The sequence below is a fragment of the Taurulus bubalis genome, assembly GCF_910589615.1.
Source record: "Taurulus bubalis genome assembly, chromosome: 1".
NCBI lineage: Eukaryota > Metazoa > Chordata > Actinopteri > Perciformes > Cottidae > Taurulus > Taurulus bubalis.
The window spans coordinates 4,005,586-4,025,930 of NC_136589.1; the positions used below are offsets into that span (position 1 = coordinate 4,005,586).

The 20,345-nt window shown below is 43.7% G+C and overlaps 1 protein-coding gene across 1 annotated transcript in view; it reads left to right on the forward strand.

The window, feature by feature from the left end:
• Positions 1 to 18,653, forward strand: part of LOC306744941 (aryl hydrocarbon receptor-like) — a gene marked incomplete at both ends in the record, with an annotated part of 36,450 nt that extends 17,797 nt beyond the window's left edge. The window contains 9 exons of the mRNA XM_079227648.1: positions 1,356 to 1,480; positions 5,285 to 5,374; positions 7,991 to 8,123; positions 9,796 to 9,929; positions 10,525 to 10,727; positions 10,859 to 10,968; positions 13,395 to 13,536; positions 13,730 to 15,320; positions 18,504 to 18,653. Of these exons, the coding sequence (XP_079083774.1) occupies positions 1,356 to 1,480; positions 5,285 to 5,374; positions 7,991 to 8,123; positions 9,796 to 9,929; positions 10,525 to 10,727; positions 10,859 to 10,968; positions 13,395 to 13,536; positions 13,730 to 15,320; positions 18,504 to 18,653 (2,678 nt within the window). The remainder of the gene's footprint in view (positions 1 to 1,355; positions 1,481 to 5,284; positions 5,375 to 7,990; positions 8,124 to 9,795; positions 9,930 to 10,524; positions 10,728 to 10,858; positions 10,969 to 13,394; positions 13,537 to 13,729; positions 15,321 to 18,503) is intronic.
• Positions 18,654 to 20,345: the final 1,692 nt, after the last annotated feature.

A 20,345-nucleotide genomic window follows, 5' to 3' on the forward strand; every position in this document is an offset into this window, starting at 1 on the left:
CTAAATACTTTTACTCAAACAGAGACGTGTACATTACAAACACCTCGGCTAGAGACTGCATCTGTCAACCAGCACTCAATATTTTATATTTAGAGGTTTTGGTCACAAACGGTGAGGCAAGTGAGAAAAATACATTTGATGATCCATTTTCTTTTCTGTATTTTTGTTTTTGTTTGTTTAATCTGTGGAAGAATGTGTGAAGAAACGATTAATTTCTTGTTTGTTGTTGTAATACGGAGTTTGGCCACTAGGGGCTGAAGTGCGTTGTTCTAATGTTCTAATGTTCTAAATCGGACTAAACGTATTTTTGACGTACATTGTTTTGCATTTGCAGACTTTTTCTACTCTTCCTTTGGCAGACAGAGTGTGAAATGAAAAGAAAATCATTGTAATATTTTTTCATTTCAAGAGGATTTAAAAAACGTCTTTCTTCAAAATAAAGTCTAAAAATCTTTTTATTTATTTTTTTGATCACATGTTATTATTCTTCTAGCTTCACCGGGTCACATCATTGTCCTTTGACTCCTCCTCACATATCTGAATGGACATAACTTTATTTATAACATATTTATAACATATGCAACCCACCAGCCTGCTAACCGCTTCACACGCCTTGAGCACCGTGAGCTCGCTGGGTAAAATGGGAGAATCCCATTAGGATGAGAACAGCTGGGGCCACCAGCCATGGAAGGGAGGGAGGAAGTGCAGATGTCGTGTCGCCTGGAGGAACCGTCGCCTCTCGAGTGTGGCGACAACTTCTGCGAAAAACAGAAAGCTTCTTCTTTTCTTTTTTTACTGTTGGAGATTTTAAATTAAATTCGCAAAATAACAATAAAAGATTGGACTTTTTTCTTCTGACCTCAATAAAACTCAACCGGTAGAAATTTATTGATGTGGAAAAAAAACAACACGCATCATATTCTAGATGAAGTATAACAATGCAATAACAATTATTCCTTTTGTATGAAAAAAAACACTTACAAAACTCCAAAATCTTTGACTTATTTTGGGGTTTGGGACGCGTTATCGCTGCACACTAATCACACATCTGTGATGTATGTGTGTGTGTGTTTCGTGCTTCTTTGAAAGGGGGCGGCGGCTTCCTGGACCCCAATCAGAGCATTTGGGTTGAGAGAGAGTTTTTGGTTTTCATTATTTTAATCACGGATTAAACTGCAGATGTATTCCCTCAGTCAGAAACTTTAGTCAAAGTAGTCGGGCTCGGACTCGGGCCTTTAGCATCTTCAGCGCGCTGAACGTGAAGCAGTCCAACAGTCACAGCTTTGCAAAACTTGATCTCGGACTAAAACAACCTGTCTGTCCTCTCTCCTCCTCCCTGTCTGTCCTCTCTCCAGTCACCCTGACCGGAGCGACTCCAGCTGCTGTGAACGATGACGACAGCAAAACCACCACAGCGGTGGCGTCGGCGTCGGCGTCGGCGGTGGAGGCCAAGATCCCCGAAGGCGAGCTGCTGCTGCAGGTATGAAGGTTTCATCCTCCACGTCTACTCGTGTGTCTTCAACTGACTCTGTAGGGTCAGGTGTGTGAGATGCTATTGTTGCAAACACACAAACGCTTAATTTCCCCCCAAAAAACCACCAAACCGCCCTTCATGTTCAACGTGTTTGATTATGTTTGAGCGGCATTTCGATGTGTGTGTGTCTCTCTGGTGTTTTCACTTTGTTTTTCTTCCTGACAAGTGCCCAAAATCTATTTAGGCCAATGACGGCGGCCCAGAGGCTCAGGGCGGCTTACCCCTCAGTACGTCTGGCGCTCGCTGCCCATCCCTAATCTGAGCCAAAGAGCTCCATGTTCGGGATAACTTATCACAAAATGATTTGCTGCCTAAATATGGATTCATTTGAACAGAAAAAAAAGAAAAGTCTGTTTTTTTACAACGTTGGTTGTTTAATTTATTCATATATAGTTAGATATTTATTTATTTATATATATATATATATATATATATATATATATATATATATATATATATATATATATATATTTATATATTTGTTTAGTTTCTGACATGATTCCTGTCAGTTATGTCATTGTCATATTAAAAGGATTTTTGTTGTTGTTGTTGTTGACAGTTTGGGAGTTTGAGAGTCAGACGAGAAGATCAATACTTCGTTGGTTAGCTTAGCTTAGCATTAAAACTGGAAGGTATAACAGCCAGCTGTCCGATGTCTAAAACCCAGAAGCGAGTCAGCAGTTTTTACTTCCTGTTTCCTCGTCTCCCTCGATTCTTTTTTTACGTGTTTATTTTTTGGGGTCAGATGTCTGAAATAGGAGATTTAAGGTTTTGTTCTACGACATGAAATAAGAATTTTAAGGCTTTTTTATGTGTTGCCTTTGGCTTGGTGGTGACGACGCAAAGTCATGTGACCATGTTCCTCTATAGCTCCACGAGACGATGTCAATTTAGGAGATCAAAAATATTTATAGCTGAGATTTGTCTTTCGTTCGTTTACACGTGATTTTAACTTAGTTCAAGGCCCTTTTAACAATGTTTGGCTATGATAAATGATAAAGCAAATATATAATATAGATTTGATAACCTGTCTTTGTAAAATACAACATTCACTATTTGAAAATCTCTTCACATTTTGCCGGAAGTCACAGGTCACAGTTTTTTTTAAAGGAAAGGTGATCGACAGTTTTCCATTCCGGTGTAAAAACAATGTCTCCCGGTTTCGAGAGAGAGAGAGAGAGAGAGAGAGAGAGAGAGAGAGGCTGCCAGATCTCTTTGGGATCCGCCGGAGTCATTGATTTTCCAGTCCAGTTCCTCCCAATGTGCATCGCTCCGGCATTCCGGGAGCGGAGAGGAAACAGCCGGCCCGACCGGGAGGTTTCTTATTATGAGAAGCTGCATTTCCCCCGGCTTGGTAATGAGAAATGAAAGCTCATTTGGAGGAAAAGCGAGGACTTCCTCCTCCTCTTGCTCCTCCTCCTCCTCCTCCTCCTCCTCCTCATCGTCGGGATGAGAGCGGCTCAGGAATGCGAGGTTTATTTCTGAGTCTGAGCCTCACATCAGACGTTGGTGAATTATAGACGAGATGCCAGCGCATCAATTATTCAGACGCAAAGAAATGAGGGGAAACATGGCAGAAAGTTTGAACTGTGGGCTCCTCGTTCTTCTTCACTGGGAAACAAACACGTAAAACATTATTAACGATGACAACAGCGGGATGACAAACCTGCTGTATTCTTTATGAATTTACTCCATTTCATGCAACAACCCCCCCAAGAAAAGCTCTGCAAGCCGCCGCTCTCCTCGTGCTCGTGAGACTGGATCCAGTCGTCTGCAGCTGGAGGTTAATGAGTGCACATATCATAATAGTATCTGGTATTAAAAGATGCGGCCTCATCTGTGACGGATGCTCAGCTCTGCGCTCCTGCTCTTCTAAAATGGATCCAACCATGAGGGAAATTACGCAAGAGGGCAACATTATTTGGGAGATTAATGCAACAAGAGCAACTGAAGAAGTGATATCATGAGACGGTGTGTGTGTGTGTGTGTGTGTGTGTGTGTGTGTGTGTGTGTGTGTGTGTGTGTTTGTATGGTAACATTTGGTAAACATGCATGGCAGGTTTAGTGAGGTGGAAACGTTGCACCAGCTGTTCCCCTTTGAAGAGAAACAATCAGTGTGCTCCATTTCACTTAACGTGCTTCCTGGTCTCCTTCCTTCCTTCCTTCCTTCCTTCCTTCCTTCCTTCCTGCTGTACTTCCTTTTGAGATCCAAGCTTCCATCTTACTGTATTGTACTCCAATCTACTCTGACATCACAAACCTGAATCTCCACTCTGCAGCTTTTTTGTTTTTACCATATACACAAATTAAATAATTCATATCAGTAAAAAGGTTCGAGAGGCAACGTTATATATGCTCATGACCTTCCTTTGTGTATCTTTGTTGACTACAGGTCTGCATTGAGGCACAACAAAAGATATTTATGCTCATCATTGCTAACTTACGCACTAACGTAACAAACATACTTATTTTATATTCAGATTTATTTACCCGAAACACACATCTGAGGTACAAACACACAATAAGTAATTCATAGAGAGGCAACACATCACATTAAAAGCCCCGCTGACTTACCACCCTCTGTGTGTGTGTCTGTACCAGTGATTCTGTATGATGTTATATACTATAATAATATAAAGCAATGGGCCCCCACCTCTCCTGCATAGCAGACACACACTTTGTGATGCTTTTGACTCTTTATGTTGATGTTTTGTGTCACTTTGTGGCTCGTCATCATCCATTCATGACTAAGTGTCTCTTTGTGGCAACTTTGTGTCTGTTTGGTTTTGTCTCTTTGTCGTCATTTTGTGTCTTTTTGAGGTCCTTTTGTGTGTGTTTTTAAATGTTTTGTGTCTCCGTGTGGTGTTTTATTATCTCATTGTAGTCATTTTGTGCCTTATTTCGTTGTTAATGTGTCTCTTTTCGGTTGTTTTGTGTCTATTTAATCGTTTGATGTTTTGTGATTCTCTGAGGACATTTGGTGTATTTTTGGAGTCGGTTTGTGTCTCTTTGTTGACATTTTGTGTCTCTTTGTTGACCTTTTGTAGTTGTTTTTTGTCTCTTTGTTGACATTTTGTGTCTCTTTGTTGACATTTTGTGTCTCTTTGTTGACCTTTTGTAGTTGTTTTGTGTCTCTTTGTTGACCTTTTGTAGTTGTTTTTGTCTCTGTTGACCTTTTGTGTCTCTTTGTTGACATTTTGTGTCTCTTTGTTGACCTTTTGTAGTTGCTTTGTGTCTCTTTGTTGACCTTTTGTAGTTGTTTTTTGTCTCTTTGTTGACCTTTTGTGTCTCTTTGTTGACCTTTTTTGTCTCTTTGTTGACCTTTTGTGTCTCTTTGTTGACGTTTTGTGTCTCTTCGTAGTCGTTTGATGTTTTGTGATTATCTGAGGACATTTTTTGTGTTTTTGTTGTTGTTTTGTGTCTCTTCGTTGATGTTTTGTGTCTCTTTGTTATGGTTTTGTGTCTCTTTGTTGATGTTTTGTGTCTCTTTGTAGTCGTTTGACGTTTCTATTTGGTCATTTTACAGTCGCTATCTCTACCAGTTCAGAAAACCCCTGAAATGAGCGACATTTACCAGGATCACTTACAGACCACCTCCTCATGTGTCATATTCTGGTCCATTAGAGCCACTAAACATATTACTGACTCCAACACAGTGCAGGCAAAACTTCTCCACACTGTTTTCCATGTTCTTAACTAAAATAATTGAAAGCCTCTGATAACTGTCTGCATCTCTTGTTTGACCCGCAGGCTCTCAACGGGTTTGTCATGGTCCTCACGGCCGGCGGGACCATCTTCTACTCCTCTCACACCATCCAGGACTACTTGGGCTTCCACCAGGTATTCCTCTCTAATTGATGATCGAGCAACTTCCTGTTATTCTCATGCGGGGAAGACAAAAAGACATATAAATCCCTCCACTGTGGTCTCTGGGGATGCTATAATGAGCATGGAGAGGGTCAGGTGACTAACAGATATAGCCAACGACAATTTATTTATTTATTTGGTCGGTAAATTAAAAGTACCGCCCCCTTTTTGTGATATTTGACATTTTCCAACGCCTCGGAAATGTTGGGGTTGTGAGCCCAAACTCCTTTAAAACCATCATGTCCACCACCATGTTCGCCACCATGTCCACCATTATGTCCACCATCATGTCCACCATGTTCACCATTATGTCCACCATCATTTCCACCAAGTCCACCATTATGTCCACCATCATTTCCACCACCATGTCCACCATTATGTCCACCATCATTTCCACCAAGTCCACCATTATGTCCACCATCATGTCCACCATGTTCACCATTATGTCCACCATCATTTCCACCAAGTCCACCATTATGTCCACCATCATTTCCACCACCATGTCCACCATTATGTCCACCACCATGTCCACCACCATGTCCACCATCAAGTCCACCAAGTCCACCATCATGTCCACCATGTCCACCACCATGTCCACCATCATGTCCACCAAGTCCACCATTATGTCCACCATCATTTCCACCACCATGTCCACCACCATGTCCACCATCATGTCCACCATCATGTCCACCAAGTCCACCATCATGTCCACCATCATGTCCACCAAGTCCACCATCATGTCCACCATCATGTCCACCAAGTCCACCATCATGTCCACCACCATATCCACCACCATATCCACCATCATGTCCACCAAGTCCACCATCATGTCCACCATCATGTCCACCATCATGTCCACCACCATGTCCACCATCATGTCCACCACCATGTCCACCATCATGTCCAGCATCATGTCCACCATCATGTCCACCACCATGTCCACCATCATGTCCACCAAGTCCACCATCATGTCCACCATCATGTCCACCACCATGTCCACCATCATGTCCACCACCATGTCCACCACCATGTCCACCATCATGTCCACCAAGTCCACCATCATGTCCACCATCATGTCCACCATCATGTCCACCACCATGTCCACCATCATGTCCACCACCATGTCCACCACCATGTCCACCATCATGTCCAGCATCATGTCCACCAAGTCCACCATCATGTCCACCATCATGTCCACCATCATGTCCACCACCATGTCCACCATCATGTCCACCATCATGTCCACCACCATGTCCACCATCATGTCCACCACCATGTCCACCACCATGTCCACCAAGTCCAACATCATGTCCATCATGTCCACCATCATGTCCACCAAGTCCACCACCATGTCCACCATCATGTCCATCATCATGTCCACCAAGTCTACCATCATGTCCATCATGTCCACCATCATGTCCATCATGTCCACCATCATGTCCATCATGTCCACCACCATGTCCACCAAGTCCACCATCAAGTCCACCAAGTCCACCATCATGTCCACCAAGTCCACCATCATGTCCACCAAGTCCACCATCCTGTCCACCAAGTCCACCATCATGTCCACCATCATGTCCACCATCATGTCCACCAAGTCCACCATCATGTCCACCATCATGTCCACCATCATGTTCACCATGTACACCATCATGTCCACCACCATGTCCACCATGTCCTCCATCATGTCCACCAAGTCCACCATCATGTTCACCATCATGTCCACCATCAAGTCCACCAAGTCCACCATCATGTCCACCATGTCCACCACCATGTCCAACATGAAGTCCACCATCATGTCCACCATCAAGTCCACCAAGTCCACCATCATGTCCACCATGTCCACCACCATGTCCAACATAAAGTCCACCATCATGTCCACCATCAAGTCCTCCAAGTCCTCCATCATGTCCACCAATGAGAGTTACGCCAGCAATGGAAATGCCTCCGTATTTATACGTATATATATATATCTCTCTTTTTAATGCACTGATTGATACTCGATATCGGCCAATACGCAACTTCAGGTGTATGGGAATCGGTATCGGCAGGCCCCAACCAGTTAGCTTTGATCTATCCCTGTAGAGTCTAGAGACACGTCTGATCCTTCTAAGCGACCGGAGGCTCTGCTGTACAAACTGGCTCATGGTCTGGGTGGAGGCCTTGCGTGCAGCATCTGCTGGCAGCGGTTCGGGGGTCTTGTTTGAGCCGCCGCTCTCTGCATGATGCAGAGTCACCGGCTCGCACACCAGCAACAGGGCCTGACCTATTTATAGTTTAGCCTTTAGCAGGGGTCTCAGCGGTGGGGCCGCAGTGAGCGGCATCCACTCTGAGTGTGTTCCTCGTGTTTCCAAGAAGTACACACCAAGGGGAGAGTTCACTCAGATGGGACTACCACTAGTACCTCTGTGACTGCAAAAGCACAAGAGTACTCACACTCGGATCACTGGTTACTATCATGCAACACCCTGACGAGCATCTAGAAGTACACGCGGACTGATTCCCCGTACTACTTACTTTCCAGACGTATAATCTTGCATATACAACCTCAATGTACATACATTCCTTCCTCTTGCTATCGTTCCTCAGACCGACGTCATGCACCAGAGTGTGTACGAGCTGGTCCACACGGAGGACCAGCAGGAGCTCAGGAGAAACCTGCACTGGGCCTTGAATCCTCCTCCGGCCCCCGCACCCGCCATCACCCAGGACTCGCCCCAAGGTGAGGACTCCCTGCTCCTGTCATTAGCAGGAACTACTTTCTATTTCATCTCACCATCACTCCCAGTCGTGTTTCTGTTAAATCTGTCAAGTTGGCAGTCGCTTTGCCTTTTTTTTCTTCGTTTTGTGCTTTTTGGTTGTCATTTTGTCGTCTTTTTGTAGTTATTTTGTATCTTTGTTTGTGTCTTTTGGTCGTTTTGTGTGTCTGATGTCATTTTGTGTATTTTCTTTAATGCTTTGTGTCTCTTTGGGGTGTTTTTCTGTTCCTTTGTTGTCATGTTGTGTCTTATCTGTTTGCTTGGTGTCTCTTTATAGTCATTTGATATTTTGTGTTTCTTTGCTTATTTTCTCTTTGTTGTCATTTTGTGTCTCTTTGTTGACGTTTTGTCTCTATGTTGACGTTTTGTGTCTCTTTATAGTCATTTGATATTTTGTGTTTCTTCGAGGTAATTTTGTGTATTTCTTTGCTTGTTTTGTGTCTCTTTATTGACATTGTGTGTCTCTTTGTTGCCATTTTGTGTCTCTTTATTGACATTGTGTGTCTCTTTGTTGCCATTTTGTGTCTCTTTATTGACATTTTGTGTCTCTTTGTTGTCGTTTTGTGTCTCTTTGTTGACATTTTGTGTCTCTTTGTTGTTGTTTTGTGTCTCTTTGTTGACATTTTGTGTCTCTTTGTTGACGTTTTGTGTCTCTTTGTTGACGTTTTGTGTCTCTTTGGAGTCTTTGGAGTCTCTATGTAGTCATTTTATGTTCCCATTTGGTCTTTTTTTCTGTTTTCTGTTGGTGCGTGACTCTTCGAGTGATATTTAGTAAATTAAGTTCCAGGGGGCCCCCTGACCTTTTGGGCCCCTGGGGCTGTGACTGTTCAGTAATCTCTCTATGGAAAGTGGGGATACTGGCAAACTTTTGCTCGGTTGAACATGCACCGACTCCTAAAACTCACTGTCCATCTGAAATGTATTACGGCTGAATTACAAACATCCTCCGCTACCGCCCCTCAGCCTGTGTGAACACACACATTTTCGAACATCAATATCAGCCGGTTAGGTAAACACAGTTTCAGGCATTAAGCCGTAAGACCATGCTCAGGTCAAGTCACATGACTCCGTAATCTTCAGCGTGGCTTAGGAGGTGAAGTGGTCCCAGATCTGTATTTGGGTTTTAAGTTGCTTACGTCTGTGAGCAATGTGTTTAGACCAGGACCCACAGCTCTGAGACCACTAAACCCCCGCCACACACACACACACACACACACACACACACACACACACACACACACACACACACACACTAGCTGCCACTTGGTGTGCTAAGACCGTTTGCTCCGGGCCTCATTACATAAGTCCGTCCTACGTGATGCAGGGCAGCTGATTATTATATGACACAAGATTAAAGTCCAGCTCAAGAATGAATGCAGAGGGCGGCATGATATGTTTACTTTGAAAATGCGCTTTTATTTTTTTATTTGTGACATTATTAAGGCCTTCGAGGAATCAGGAAACACTGATTCAGAGGTGTTAAGCACACGCACATGCACAGCTACTTTTAGGATTTAGCCTTCAGTAATGTTTGAATGATTTAGATGTGAACTCCGGTGTAATTTCGAGAGGAATTTGATCAAAAGTTCAACTGCCTTCATATTGTCATATTTGTTGTTGTTGTTGTAAACACAGAGGTGGAACCGGACAGCAGCTCGGTCGTGGTCACCTACAACCCCGAGCAGCTTCCCCCGGAGAACTCGTCCTTCCTGGAGAGGAGCTTCATGTGTCGCTTCCGCTGCCTCCTGGACAACTCCTCCGGCTTCCTGGTGAGTTGCATGTTCAGACACAGGAGAGGAACAAGATGACGGACATTTTGCATTTCCACCTGCTCCCACCCACAAGGTTCTTTTTCTTAAAAATGGTTCAGAGTCGTAATACGACCACAGTGGGGGAAATGTATTCAGTGGGCGGCCTCTAGTGAAGCGCCCAGTCAACTCAGTGTCTTGCGAACGATGGGGAGACTGGGGATTGAACCGATTACCTTGTGGTTACAGGACAACCACTCATCCACTTAAACACGCGTGTAAGCTCTCATAGATTGTAGAAATACTTCTAATGTCAGTAAATTGTGTTTGAGAGACATGAACAAAAAGCTTTGTCTTCTTAAAGGTTTGAGAACACATCTTCAGGTTGAGAGGAGCGAAAGGATTCTGTCTCTGTTTCTCTGAAAGTTGAGAATTGAGATGGAAACATTATTTTAACCAGATTTGAGTAAAAGGATGAGGATATCATGAAGTATTTTCCTAAAACACATTCACTGTGATGCCATGAAGGTGTTGATGCCTTTGCAGAAGCCACTTGTGTTGCTCTGCAGCTCCTAAATATCAAGCAACACATTTGAGACGCACTTCCTCCCCCCAGGCTCTGAACATCCAGGGCCGCCTAAAGTTCCTGCACGGACAGAACCAGCGGCAGGAAAACGGCGGGAAGGCGCCGCCTCAGCTCGCCCTGTTCGCCATCGCGACTCCTCTGCAGCCTCCGTCCATCCTGGAGATCCGGACCAAGAACATGATCTTCAGGACCAAACACAAGCTGGACTTCACGCCTTTGGCCTGTGACGCAAAGTAAGGCCTCCACATTACCAACACACGCACGTCTTGACCTCCAGTTTCTTCTTGAAACCACCGCAGCAGGAGTGATTGTTTGGTTGTCGCTCTCTTGCACCATGACTCATGTTTTTTGCATGTGTGTGCAGGGGGAAGATCGTTCTGGGCTACACAGAGGCTGAGCTGCGGGTACGAGGATCCGGCTATCAGTTCATCCACGCGGCCGACATGTTGTACTGCGCGGAGAACCACGTCAGAAGTGAGTTGTGTCGGCCGTGAACCGCAACGTTTGTGGTTTTCTTTCGTCTGTCTACTGGCGCTTTTTTTTTTTTAAGACTTCCAGGAGCATTTGTTGTCATTGTGCAACACAGGGACACAACAAAACAACACAACAACAGTAGTGCTTTCATTTTGTGCATCATTTTGTTTTATTCATACGGAATTTAAACAGCAGCAACAAAACGTTTCTCTGGGCGGATCATATAGCCCAAATGATACATTATAAATAAAGGTCAAAATAAAAATATAAAAAATGTAATTTAAAAGAAATAATAATGAAATTGTCTATTTATTAAAAGAGAAATGCATATGGAGCGTGCAACAATATATTTTACTGCATTCAGGTGTATTAGCAGGTTATTTAAGAGAAGCCACCCACATTATTTGACTGTAGTAGTTATTACTTATCAATTATGAAAGAGAATGTTTGAGTAAATTGAGAATTCTGTCATCGCATCATAATTTGCAATAAAAATAATAATAACACATAAACTGAAATTATAATCCGTCGTATAAAAGTAGGAGAACAAAAGCTTTCTCCAACAAAAGATTTACTGCATGAACTCCTAGAAACAAAGTACAGAAAGTACTTTGATCTGAGTCGACAGGTGCAAGTGAGGGGTGAGGAGTGACATGTACCAAAGGTCAACACGCTCGCCCTGATTAATCCCATATGAGGCCACTTTATTCTAAACCTCTTTTCTGCTGACTCACTTAAAAAAACCGCAACAGGCCTAATCTATGAATCACGAGATGAGCGGAGGTTTCTGAGCATCTTTAATACCATTTCCACTTCACTATATATTATCTTCAATAGGTAAACCAGCCATTTAGAGAAAATACACGTTCAATAAATCACAACTTTTGTGTTATTGAAAACATGTATGCAGATGTTAAATACTTTATAAACGAGACCAAACAAATGCATTCAAGAGTTAACGGGCGTTCTTCTAATTTCCTCTCTGCAGATATTAAAGATTGGAGGAAATTCAATGAAGGGAATTCTGCAAATCTATTTATTGACCCTCATACGTAAATAAAAAGCTTGTGACTTGCAACAAAGGTCGGTTGATAATCGTTGAGGAGGACGGCTCTGACCTGCATGGTCAGAGAGTTCAGACAGCTTTTGAATTGTAATCCCGCTGGATTACGGAGCAGATTGAGCAAAACGGCAGAGCGGCCAGAGCGGATAGGGCCCACAAATCCACCCGCACCGAGCGCAGCGTTGGAGATGATCCATACGATGATCCAAACCCGTCAGTGAGGATTAATCAAGACGTTGACGCGAAGAGAACTTCTGCTCAGAGGAGCCTCGATGTTCATGTAGGAGGAGGGTTGTTTTGTCAATTTACTTTCCATATAAAAGGAAGAGAGAGAACACTGGGTTTTTGAACCCGGACTCTCCAAGTAGAACGTTTTCATCAGTAAATGCACTAAATGCATATTACTGAAGATGTTCCTGACACCTAATAAGTCTCCAGAGGACGTCAGTCGGTCAATCCAACAACGACGGGGCCAGTTTTTATTTTGTTTTACTTTGTATTTTGCATTTTCAACCCAACAAAACAATCCTTGACATTTGAATCAACATAATAAAATAAAATAATAGTAAATAATCAAAACAGTAATATACATGCGAGTATAAATGCTAACCTTTATATACATGCACATCTACACCGACAAATGCTTATACATATGCATCTACATACACACGACGGGGCCAGATTTTAATTGACCTGTTGAGCCCTAGGGTCCCCAGATCAGGGGACCCTTTTATATCAGGAAAATTAAGAAAAAATCATGGTCTAGGGTTAGGGTTAGGGTGTGGTCTCGGACATTTTTTGTTGATACTCATTTTTAACAAAATCCACTTGTTCCCAAAGATTTACAGGTCTTCTGCCGATTGATTTTCCATAAAATATACTTCGCCCACAAACTAACCGTTAGCATATCAGTTCCTCGCCCTTTGTTGCCTTTGAATTATTGACGAAATCTGTGTTTTTCTCCTATGGCTCCACAGGGCAGTTATGTGGGAGTTTTTTTTAAATAGTGGAGTTGTAGCATATATGCATGTATTTGGGAGGTAATGAGCATAGGACTGGACAAATGACTCTTGAATGTCTACCAAACACGAGTTGTGTGAGAGTTTGTAAACAGATGGTTTTGTATATAGTTTTGCGGTCGTTAATTTAGCGGGTTCTTTGTTTACTGTGCAGCCATGCAAGAAAATCAAGAAAATCACTCTTGGGCAAGTCATTTCTATACAAATGGTCATGTTGTGGGCGAGGAATCCCTTAAATTACATCTGGAGGCACCAATGGGAAAAAATTGACTCTTTTGAAATCAAATTCAGCAGGCTTATATTAATTGTGTCATAACAAGTGTGTTTGCATCCCGTATCTGCAGTGATGAAGACTGGAGAGAGCGGACTGACGGTGTTCAGGCTCCTCACCAAGGAGAATCGCTGGAAATGGGTCCAGGCCAACGCCAGGCTGGTGTACAAGAACGGCAAGCCGGACTACATCATCGCCACCCAGAGGCCCCTCCTGTATGTGTTACTGTCAATTTCTGTTTTGTTGTGAACCGACCAAAGACCGGCAAAGTCAACTCACAGTTTCCCCATCAGACTTTATCCCATGTAAAGAAGCAGATGTAGCTTTGATACCTTTGCCTGAAACAGCGCTAGTAACCCAAATAAATTAATCGTCTCCAGACAATAATCATGTTTTCCGTCTCCGTAGGGATGAAGAGGGAGGAGAACACTTGCGTAAGCGTTCCATGCATCTACCCTTTACCTTCGCTACGGGGGAGGCCCTGCTCTACCAGTCCAACCACCCCTTAGCAGCCTTTAGAGACGGAGGCCATGAGAAGAATGGCAGTAAGTCAAAGAAGAGCCGGACTGAAAGGCTGTTGAGGGACGGCCTGGACCCTGGCTCTCTCCTCGGGGCGCTCATGAGTCAGGATGAGTCGGTGTACGTTTGCCAGCCCGCCCCGGAGCCCAAAATGTCGTTCCATAGCTTCTTTGGGGAACAAATGGGCTTCTCGGACTCTGAACCCTCCGGCTTGCACAGGAGCTTGGACGAGCCGAGCAACGGCGTGCTGGGTCCGGGCCTCGCGGACGGCTTCGACCCGCTGCTGGCGACTCTGGACTCCCTCTCCCTGGAGGGCCACGGGGTCGTGGATTCCGAGGAGGGTGGTTGTTCGAACGGCGATCTGTTCGGAGCCCTGGAAGGTCTGGGGCTGAGCGCCGAGGACCTGGAGCTGCTGCTGCTGGACGAGCGGATGATCAGGGTCGAGATGGACCCCGAGCGCGTGCCCACCTTGGACGACCTTCTGACCAACGACGAGATCCTCTCATACATCTACGACTCCATAGAGGGGAAGACGGAGCCCAGGGAGCGCCGAGGGCCGGTGCCTCTCGGCTCGGCCTCGACGACCGCCGCCACGGGGGCGCCGCTACCCGAAAGTAACGCCTCTTCTGGCGCTAACACGCAAATGCAGTTTCCTCACCATAAGCCTCCCCTGGTGGGCCACGCTCCCATCCTCCAGCTGTCCCAGCAGATGCAGCAGCACCTCAACATGCGGCCAGATAAAGCGGTGCACGACTGGAACCAGCAGAGCAACCACTTGGCCAGCACCGTAGTGAACGGAGAGCTGCTGGGCCAAAATCAATCGATCGCCAACGGACAATGGGTAGCCCAAGACGTTCTAGTCGGTGCAGGGATCCAACTGGAACACTATAAAACGCAACATACTGTTTTCAATGGCAAGGCCTCGGAGCTGGACGGGGAGCTTCTTCAGCAGCAAACGCACCAGCGCTACCTTCAGCAGCAGCAGCACAGGGTGCAGAACCATCTCTCACAGCAGTGCCGTGCCGATCAGAAGGCCGCCAACCTCAACGGATTGCGTGGCGTCTCCGGCGCGGAGCACGCGGCGGGAAAATCCCCCTGGCAGGACTACGGACTCAGTCAGGGTCGCCTCGAGAACGGCCGGAAACCGCCGAAGAACCCCTCGCTAGACTCTCACATGGATTATAGCATGCCTGACATTGACGATGCGGATTACGCCGTGAGCGGAGGCGGTTTGTTTGGGAGGAACGGGCGACAGCGCGGGGCGGCCGAGTCCACGGTCTCGTCCTTCCAGGGCGTGAACCATAAACTGCAGCAGGAGCCGATCCCGGTCCCGTTGGCGCAGGTCATCTCCAGCCTGTCGCAGTGCCCTCCGCCCAACGCCTCCCTGGAGCAGATCCTCGGAGTAGGCAAGTCCTGCCGGCAGTTGGACCACTACGGCATGGTGGCCTCGGAGATCCCTCACGAGCCCGCTCCCAATAAGGTGAGGATGCTGAAAGGCAAACGCGTTGTCTTGGTTTGGACAGTGGTGTAACAACGCAATATGAACTCCAAAGGTATCCTTTCGGCTTTTTGGCACTTTCTCACGCTCTTAGTTGAAAGCTAATGTTTTTAGTACCCAGCCACAAAAGGAGCCATTCTGTTGGGGGATTGGTTCTCACAACTTCTCAAATGATCATACCGTAAAAGTCTGGTTAAAAGCCGCTACTACGTTCGGTCAGTGTCCCCGCTAGTTCCCCGCTGTAGCCAGCTAGCGCTGCTGCTTGTTCCCCGCTAACTTCCGCTAGCTCTTGCTAGTTCCCCGACAACCACCGAAGGTAGCGGGACCAGCACCGGCTCGACGCCCGACTCGGGCAGAGGGGACGCGGGCAGTAACAGCAGCAGCGGGGAGCTAGCAGCAGCGGGGAGCTAGCAGCAGCGGGGAGCTAGCAGCAGCGGGGAGCTAGCATCAGCGCTAGCTTGCTACAGCAGGGACAACCACCGAAGGTAGTAGCGGCTTGTAACCCGGCTTTTACGATACATCATTTTAATCATGCCGTTACTACCATTCTTTGTATTTTGCCACACTAGTGCTGGTGCTCTCCGGGTCGGTCCAATACTTTGGTCTCGAGCTTCAACAATCAGTTGATCAATTGATGGACCGATAATACATTACTGTTTAATTATTATTTGGGGCTCTTAGACTGTCGTTTGACAATCATTTTAATGCTGCAGTCGGCATCTTGACTTTAAAGTGAGATGTTCTTTGCACTTTTGATTCAAGCATTTTATGATTCCAGTCAACGAAACTCATCTACTTTGGTGATCATTTCCCTCACAACTAACGGCAACTTCCCATCAAATGTTCTTGTGAACGTTTATGACACGCAGAGGATGAGCGCTCCTGATTTTGGTCTTTCCTTTCAACGGTGGGCCTCAACTGCGCCTCCTGCAGGGCACAACATGACCTCTCAAATATACACACTATATACACATTTATCTAGACAAATGTCATGTGACTCAATTGATTTGAAATCAGGGAGAGTTGAATCTTCCGTTTTATCAGGTAAATAGTTTAATAGTTTTTTGTATTTGTACAATTACATTACTAATTAAAGTATTAGAAAAATTCTTTAAAACTATATTTTTTACACAAGATCGCAACGATTCAGTGATTTATTTGTGTGTTTTTTTATTGATCTTGAGTCGTTATCTCGGGCAAAGATTAGTGGGTAACATTGTTCAGAGCTTGTGCGCCTGCATGTACAGAACATCTCTTATATGTAGAATATGTGTATGTAAATATAATAATACACGTACTACATTACATCTACTGTTAATGGATAAAACATGAATCAACCCAGAGCAGGACAATAGATCTGAGGAAAAGAGGCACAGCGCTGTCTTTTCTTTCTACATCTGGGGCTTGTTTGTTTTGTTGGTTCCAGGTCGCCGCTCAATATTCAGGGGTTAAAAACACGCGACGTGCTGAGACCTGCAGAAGATGGAAAGCGCTGCACTGTTGTGGTTTTATTGTATTTGCTGCAGAGACTGAAACTGTTTGCAGCAGAGAATGAGAGGATCAATGGTGCAAGAGATTCCTAAGAAGGATCAAATGTATCCAAACATATTATCAGTTTATAAACATACAGTTTAATATGTTGTAGTATTTTCATATGTTTCTATAACAAACCCAAATTTAGTGCTGAAACACTTAATGGTTGAAGGGTTTTGTTAATGGACAGAAAACAATGACAGTGAATGTAAAATCTCCCCCTCAAAAAATGTATATAATATATAATGTGTAATATATATAATATTATGTATATATAAATCCTGTTAGTGATGCAAAAAGCCTCCAAAGATACCGGGGAAATACTGTATGTATAAAATAATACTCACTGTATAATAAAACATTTGTTTCCATTAGATAAAATCAAACATATGACAGATGGTTCATGTGCATATTAGTGCAATTATTGGTTAGAAAACATAATCAGGGGAGGGAGGAGTGATATTTAGAGAAAAAACTTTTAAGATTAACATTCTAAATTTACGAGAGAAAAAACAGGGATAATCTCTGAGATTAAAATGGCAATTTAACTTGAAAAGAATAAAACAATTAGCAAGTAACACAATGTAATATTCTTGGGGTTTGAATGTTTCCGTGATAACGTCTGAATGACAAGAGTTGGGATTTGACATTTTCTTGTAAATGTACAACTTTAATAATATTATTGTTTTGTGTTGAAATGTGACACACGCTGGTTACATGTCATTTCTTCCCCTCTTTCTTTTTACTAAGGCAGAACATTTTTGCGATATTTAATATGATTGATGTGACTTATTCATAACAATGTGAGAAAGAAAAGGATGTGTAATATATAAAAGCAAACAAGCTTCGACAAACGCAGGTGTGCACATAGTTTTACGTCAAGTCTCCCGTTTCAAGCACTAAAACACAAGCTTATCAATCTCCTTTGTGTTTTTTTTATTTAATTTTTTTATTGTAAATAGTACTCTCATAACCATGCTTCCTCTTCCTCCAAATATTCCATAACCATGCTTCCTCTTCCTCTTCCTCCATATCTGTCCTGTATCATAACCATGCTTCCTCTTCCTCCATATATTCCATAACCACGCTTCCTCTTCCTCCATATATCCATAACCATGCTTCCTCTTCCTCTTCCTCCATATATGTCCTGTATCATAACCACGCTTCCTCTTCCTCCATATGTTCCATAACCACGCTTCCTCTTCCTCCATATCTGCCCTGTATCATAACCATGCTTCCTCTTCCTCTTCCTCCATATCTGTCCTGTATCATAACCATGCTTCCTCTTCCTCCATATATTCCATAACCACGCTTCCTCTTCCTCCATATATTCCATAACCACGCTTCCTCTTCCTCCATATCTGTCCTGTATTCCATAACCACCCTTCCTCTTCCTCTTCCTCCATATCTGTCCTGTATTCCATAACCACCCTTCCTCTTCCTCTTCCTCCATATCTGTCCTGTATTCCATAACCACCCTTCCTCTTCCTCTTCCTCCATATCTGTCCTGTATTCCATAACCACCCTTCCTCTTCCTCTTCCTCCATATCTGTCCTGTGTTCCATAACCACCCTTCCTCTTCCTCCATATCTGTCCTGTATTCCATAACCACCCTTCCTCTTCCTCGTGCAGATGGAGAACGGCTGCCTGCTGAGCGCTTCTTACCCAGGAGGCTGTGCGCTGCCCAATAGAAACGGAGCAGCGCCCCCTGCTGTCCAGATGCCCGTCCCTGAGCCTCTGTCCAGCCTCCCTGACCCGCCGGCCACCGGCTTCTACCTCTGACCAGCAGGATCACAGTGACTGGACCAGCCTTATACACCGAGACCACACAACAGACTACGCTGAATAAGCATTTTCTTTTTTGTGTGTTGTATTTCAAGTCATATTATCATAACGAGTCCTTTGTTTACAATAACGCAGTCGAGAGAGCTCAGTTTATTTGAAGTAATGCAGAGTTTTTAAAGATGAGTTCACGAATTTAGAGTTAGAAGCAGAACAACTCAAATATATGGATCGGGCCGTTATCCAATATTTCAATCTAAACACACTCATTGTTGATGTGTCATGTCATGTGTGTTTTTTTTTGTTTGTTATATTTTGTACGCAGTAAAAAAGCAAGATAACCCAAGGAAGATGTGTCCTAAAATATTCATATACAATGGGTTAATATTGTGTGTTATTGGAGGGTAAATGATTATATCACTTTATTAGAAGAGGCTGAATACAAGTTGTTAAATACCACTTTATTTGTAGATTAAGGGATCAGTCGATCAACGGGGAAAATGTATTATTATTTTTGTAATTTCTTTATTTCGCTGACTTTCTTCGTCCCGTACGGAACTGAATCGGATATATTTGCGTTTTGGACGAGACACCCGAAGAATTCCTCATCGTGGTCGTCCATCTCCACGTCATGAATGTACCGAGGAATATTTCTGACAGAATATCTGAGAGGGCATCTAATGCAGTTTTATTGTTGTGTCTTTATTTTTTATTTTCCTTTTTCTCCAAATGATTTTTTTCCTGTTTCTCACCCATCATTTCGGTTTTGGGGGGTCATTCGGTTCGCTTTGTATTTGAACGCACCATCAAACTCACGCGAGAACAAACACACAAACACACACACACACACACACACACACACACACACACAACGTGACTGCATCGCTCACAAGTTTTCCGTCGTGTCACAAGAATGTAATATTTCATTTTCTTCCTTTTGTTGAGCTCATCAACAACGAGATTAATCCACACATTATTATTATTATTATTTCTTTTTTTTAAGCATAGAACATGGAAATTATGGCTAGAAATATCCTGCACTTTATTTCAAGCAGCCACTCAATGCAGATGTGTGGTCGGGGGCCGCTGGGGATTATGGGTAACATTAGGGTGATCTCTGAAGCTGCCGATGCAACGTGGACCCGTTTGCGTTTCTTTTTATTCTTATTTTTCGAGGCACATTTCAGGTGACGGGTTAATGTCCTCACGAGCACAAACACTTCCGTACCGTCGTCAGTGTCCCCATTTTATTTTATTTTAATCTTCCTCCACTGATGATTATTATTTTGTCGTTGACGATGTTGGAACTCTGGATGACTTTTCTTTTTTTGGTTTTCTGTATTTAAGTAAGCGTTCTTGATTGTTCTGAAGTGTGTGAGACATTCTCTTGAACAAAAAAGAAGAAAAGGAGATGTTATGCTTCATCGCCAACTCTTAGCAATCCCAGTTTTTTATTTGTTTTATTTTGAAAGGTAAAGTCTGACATCTTTGTGGATGCGAGGAAGCGAAGATCGACATAAACACACGTATAGATGAACTTATATCAACTTTCCCATCCGTCACATGACCAGACTTCTCCTTTTAATCGGTAGAAAGCTCGGCACTATATATATATATATGTATATATATATGTATATATGTATATAAATATACATACATATATATATATGTATATATATATATATATATACA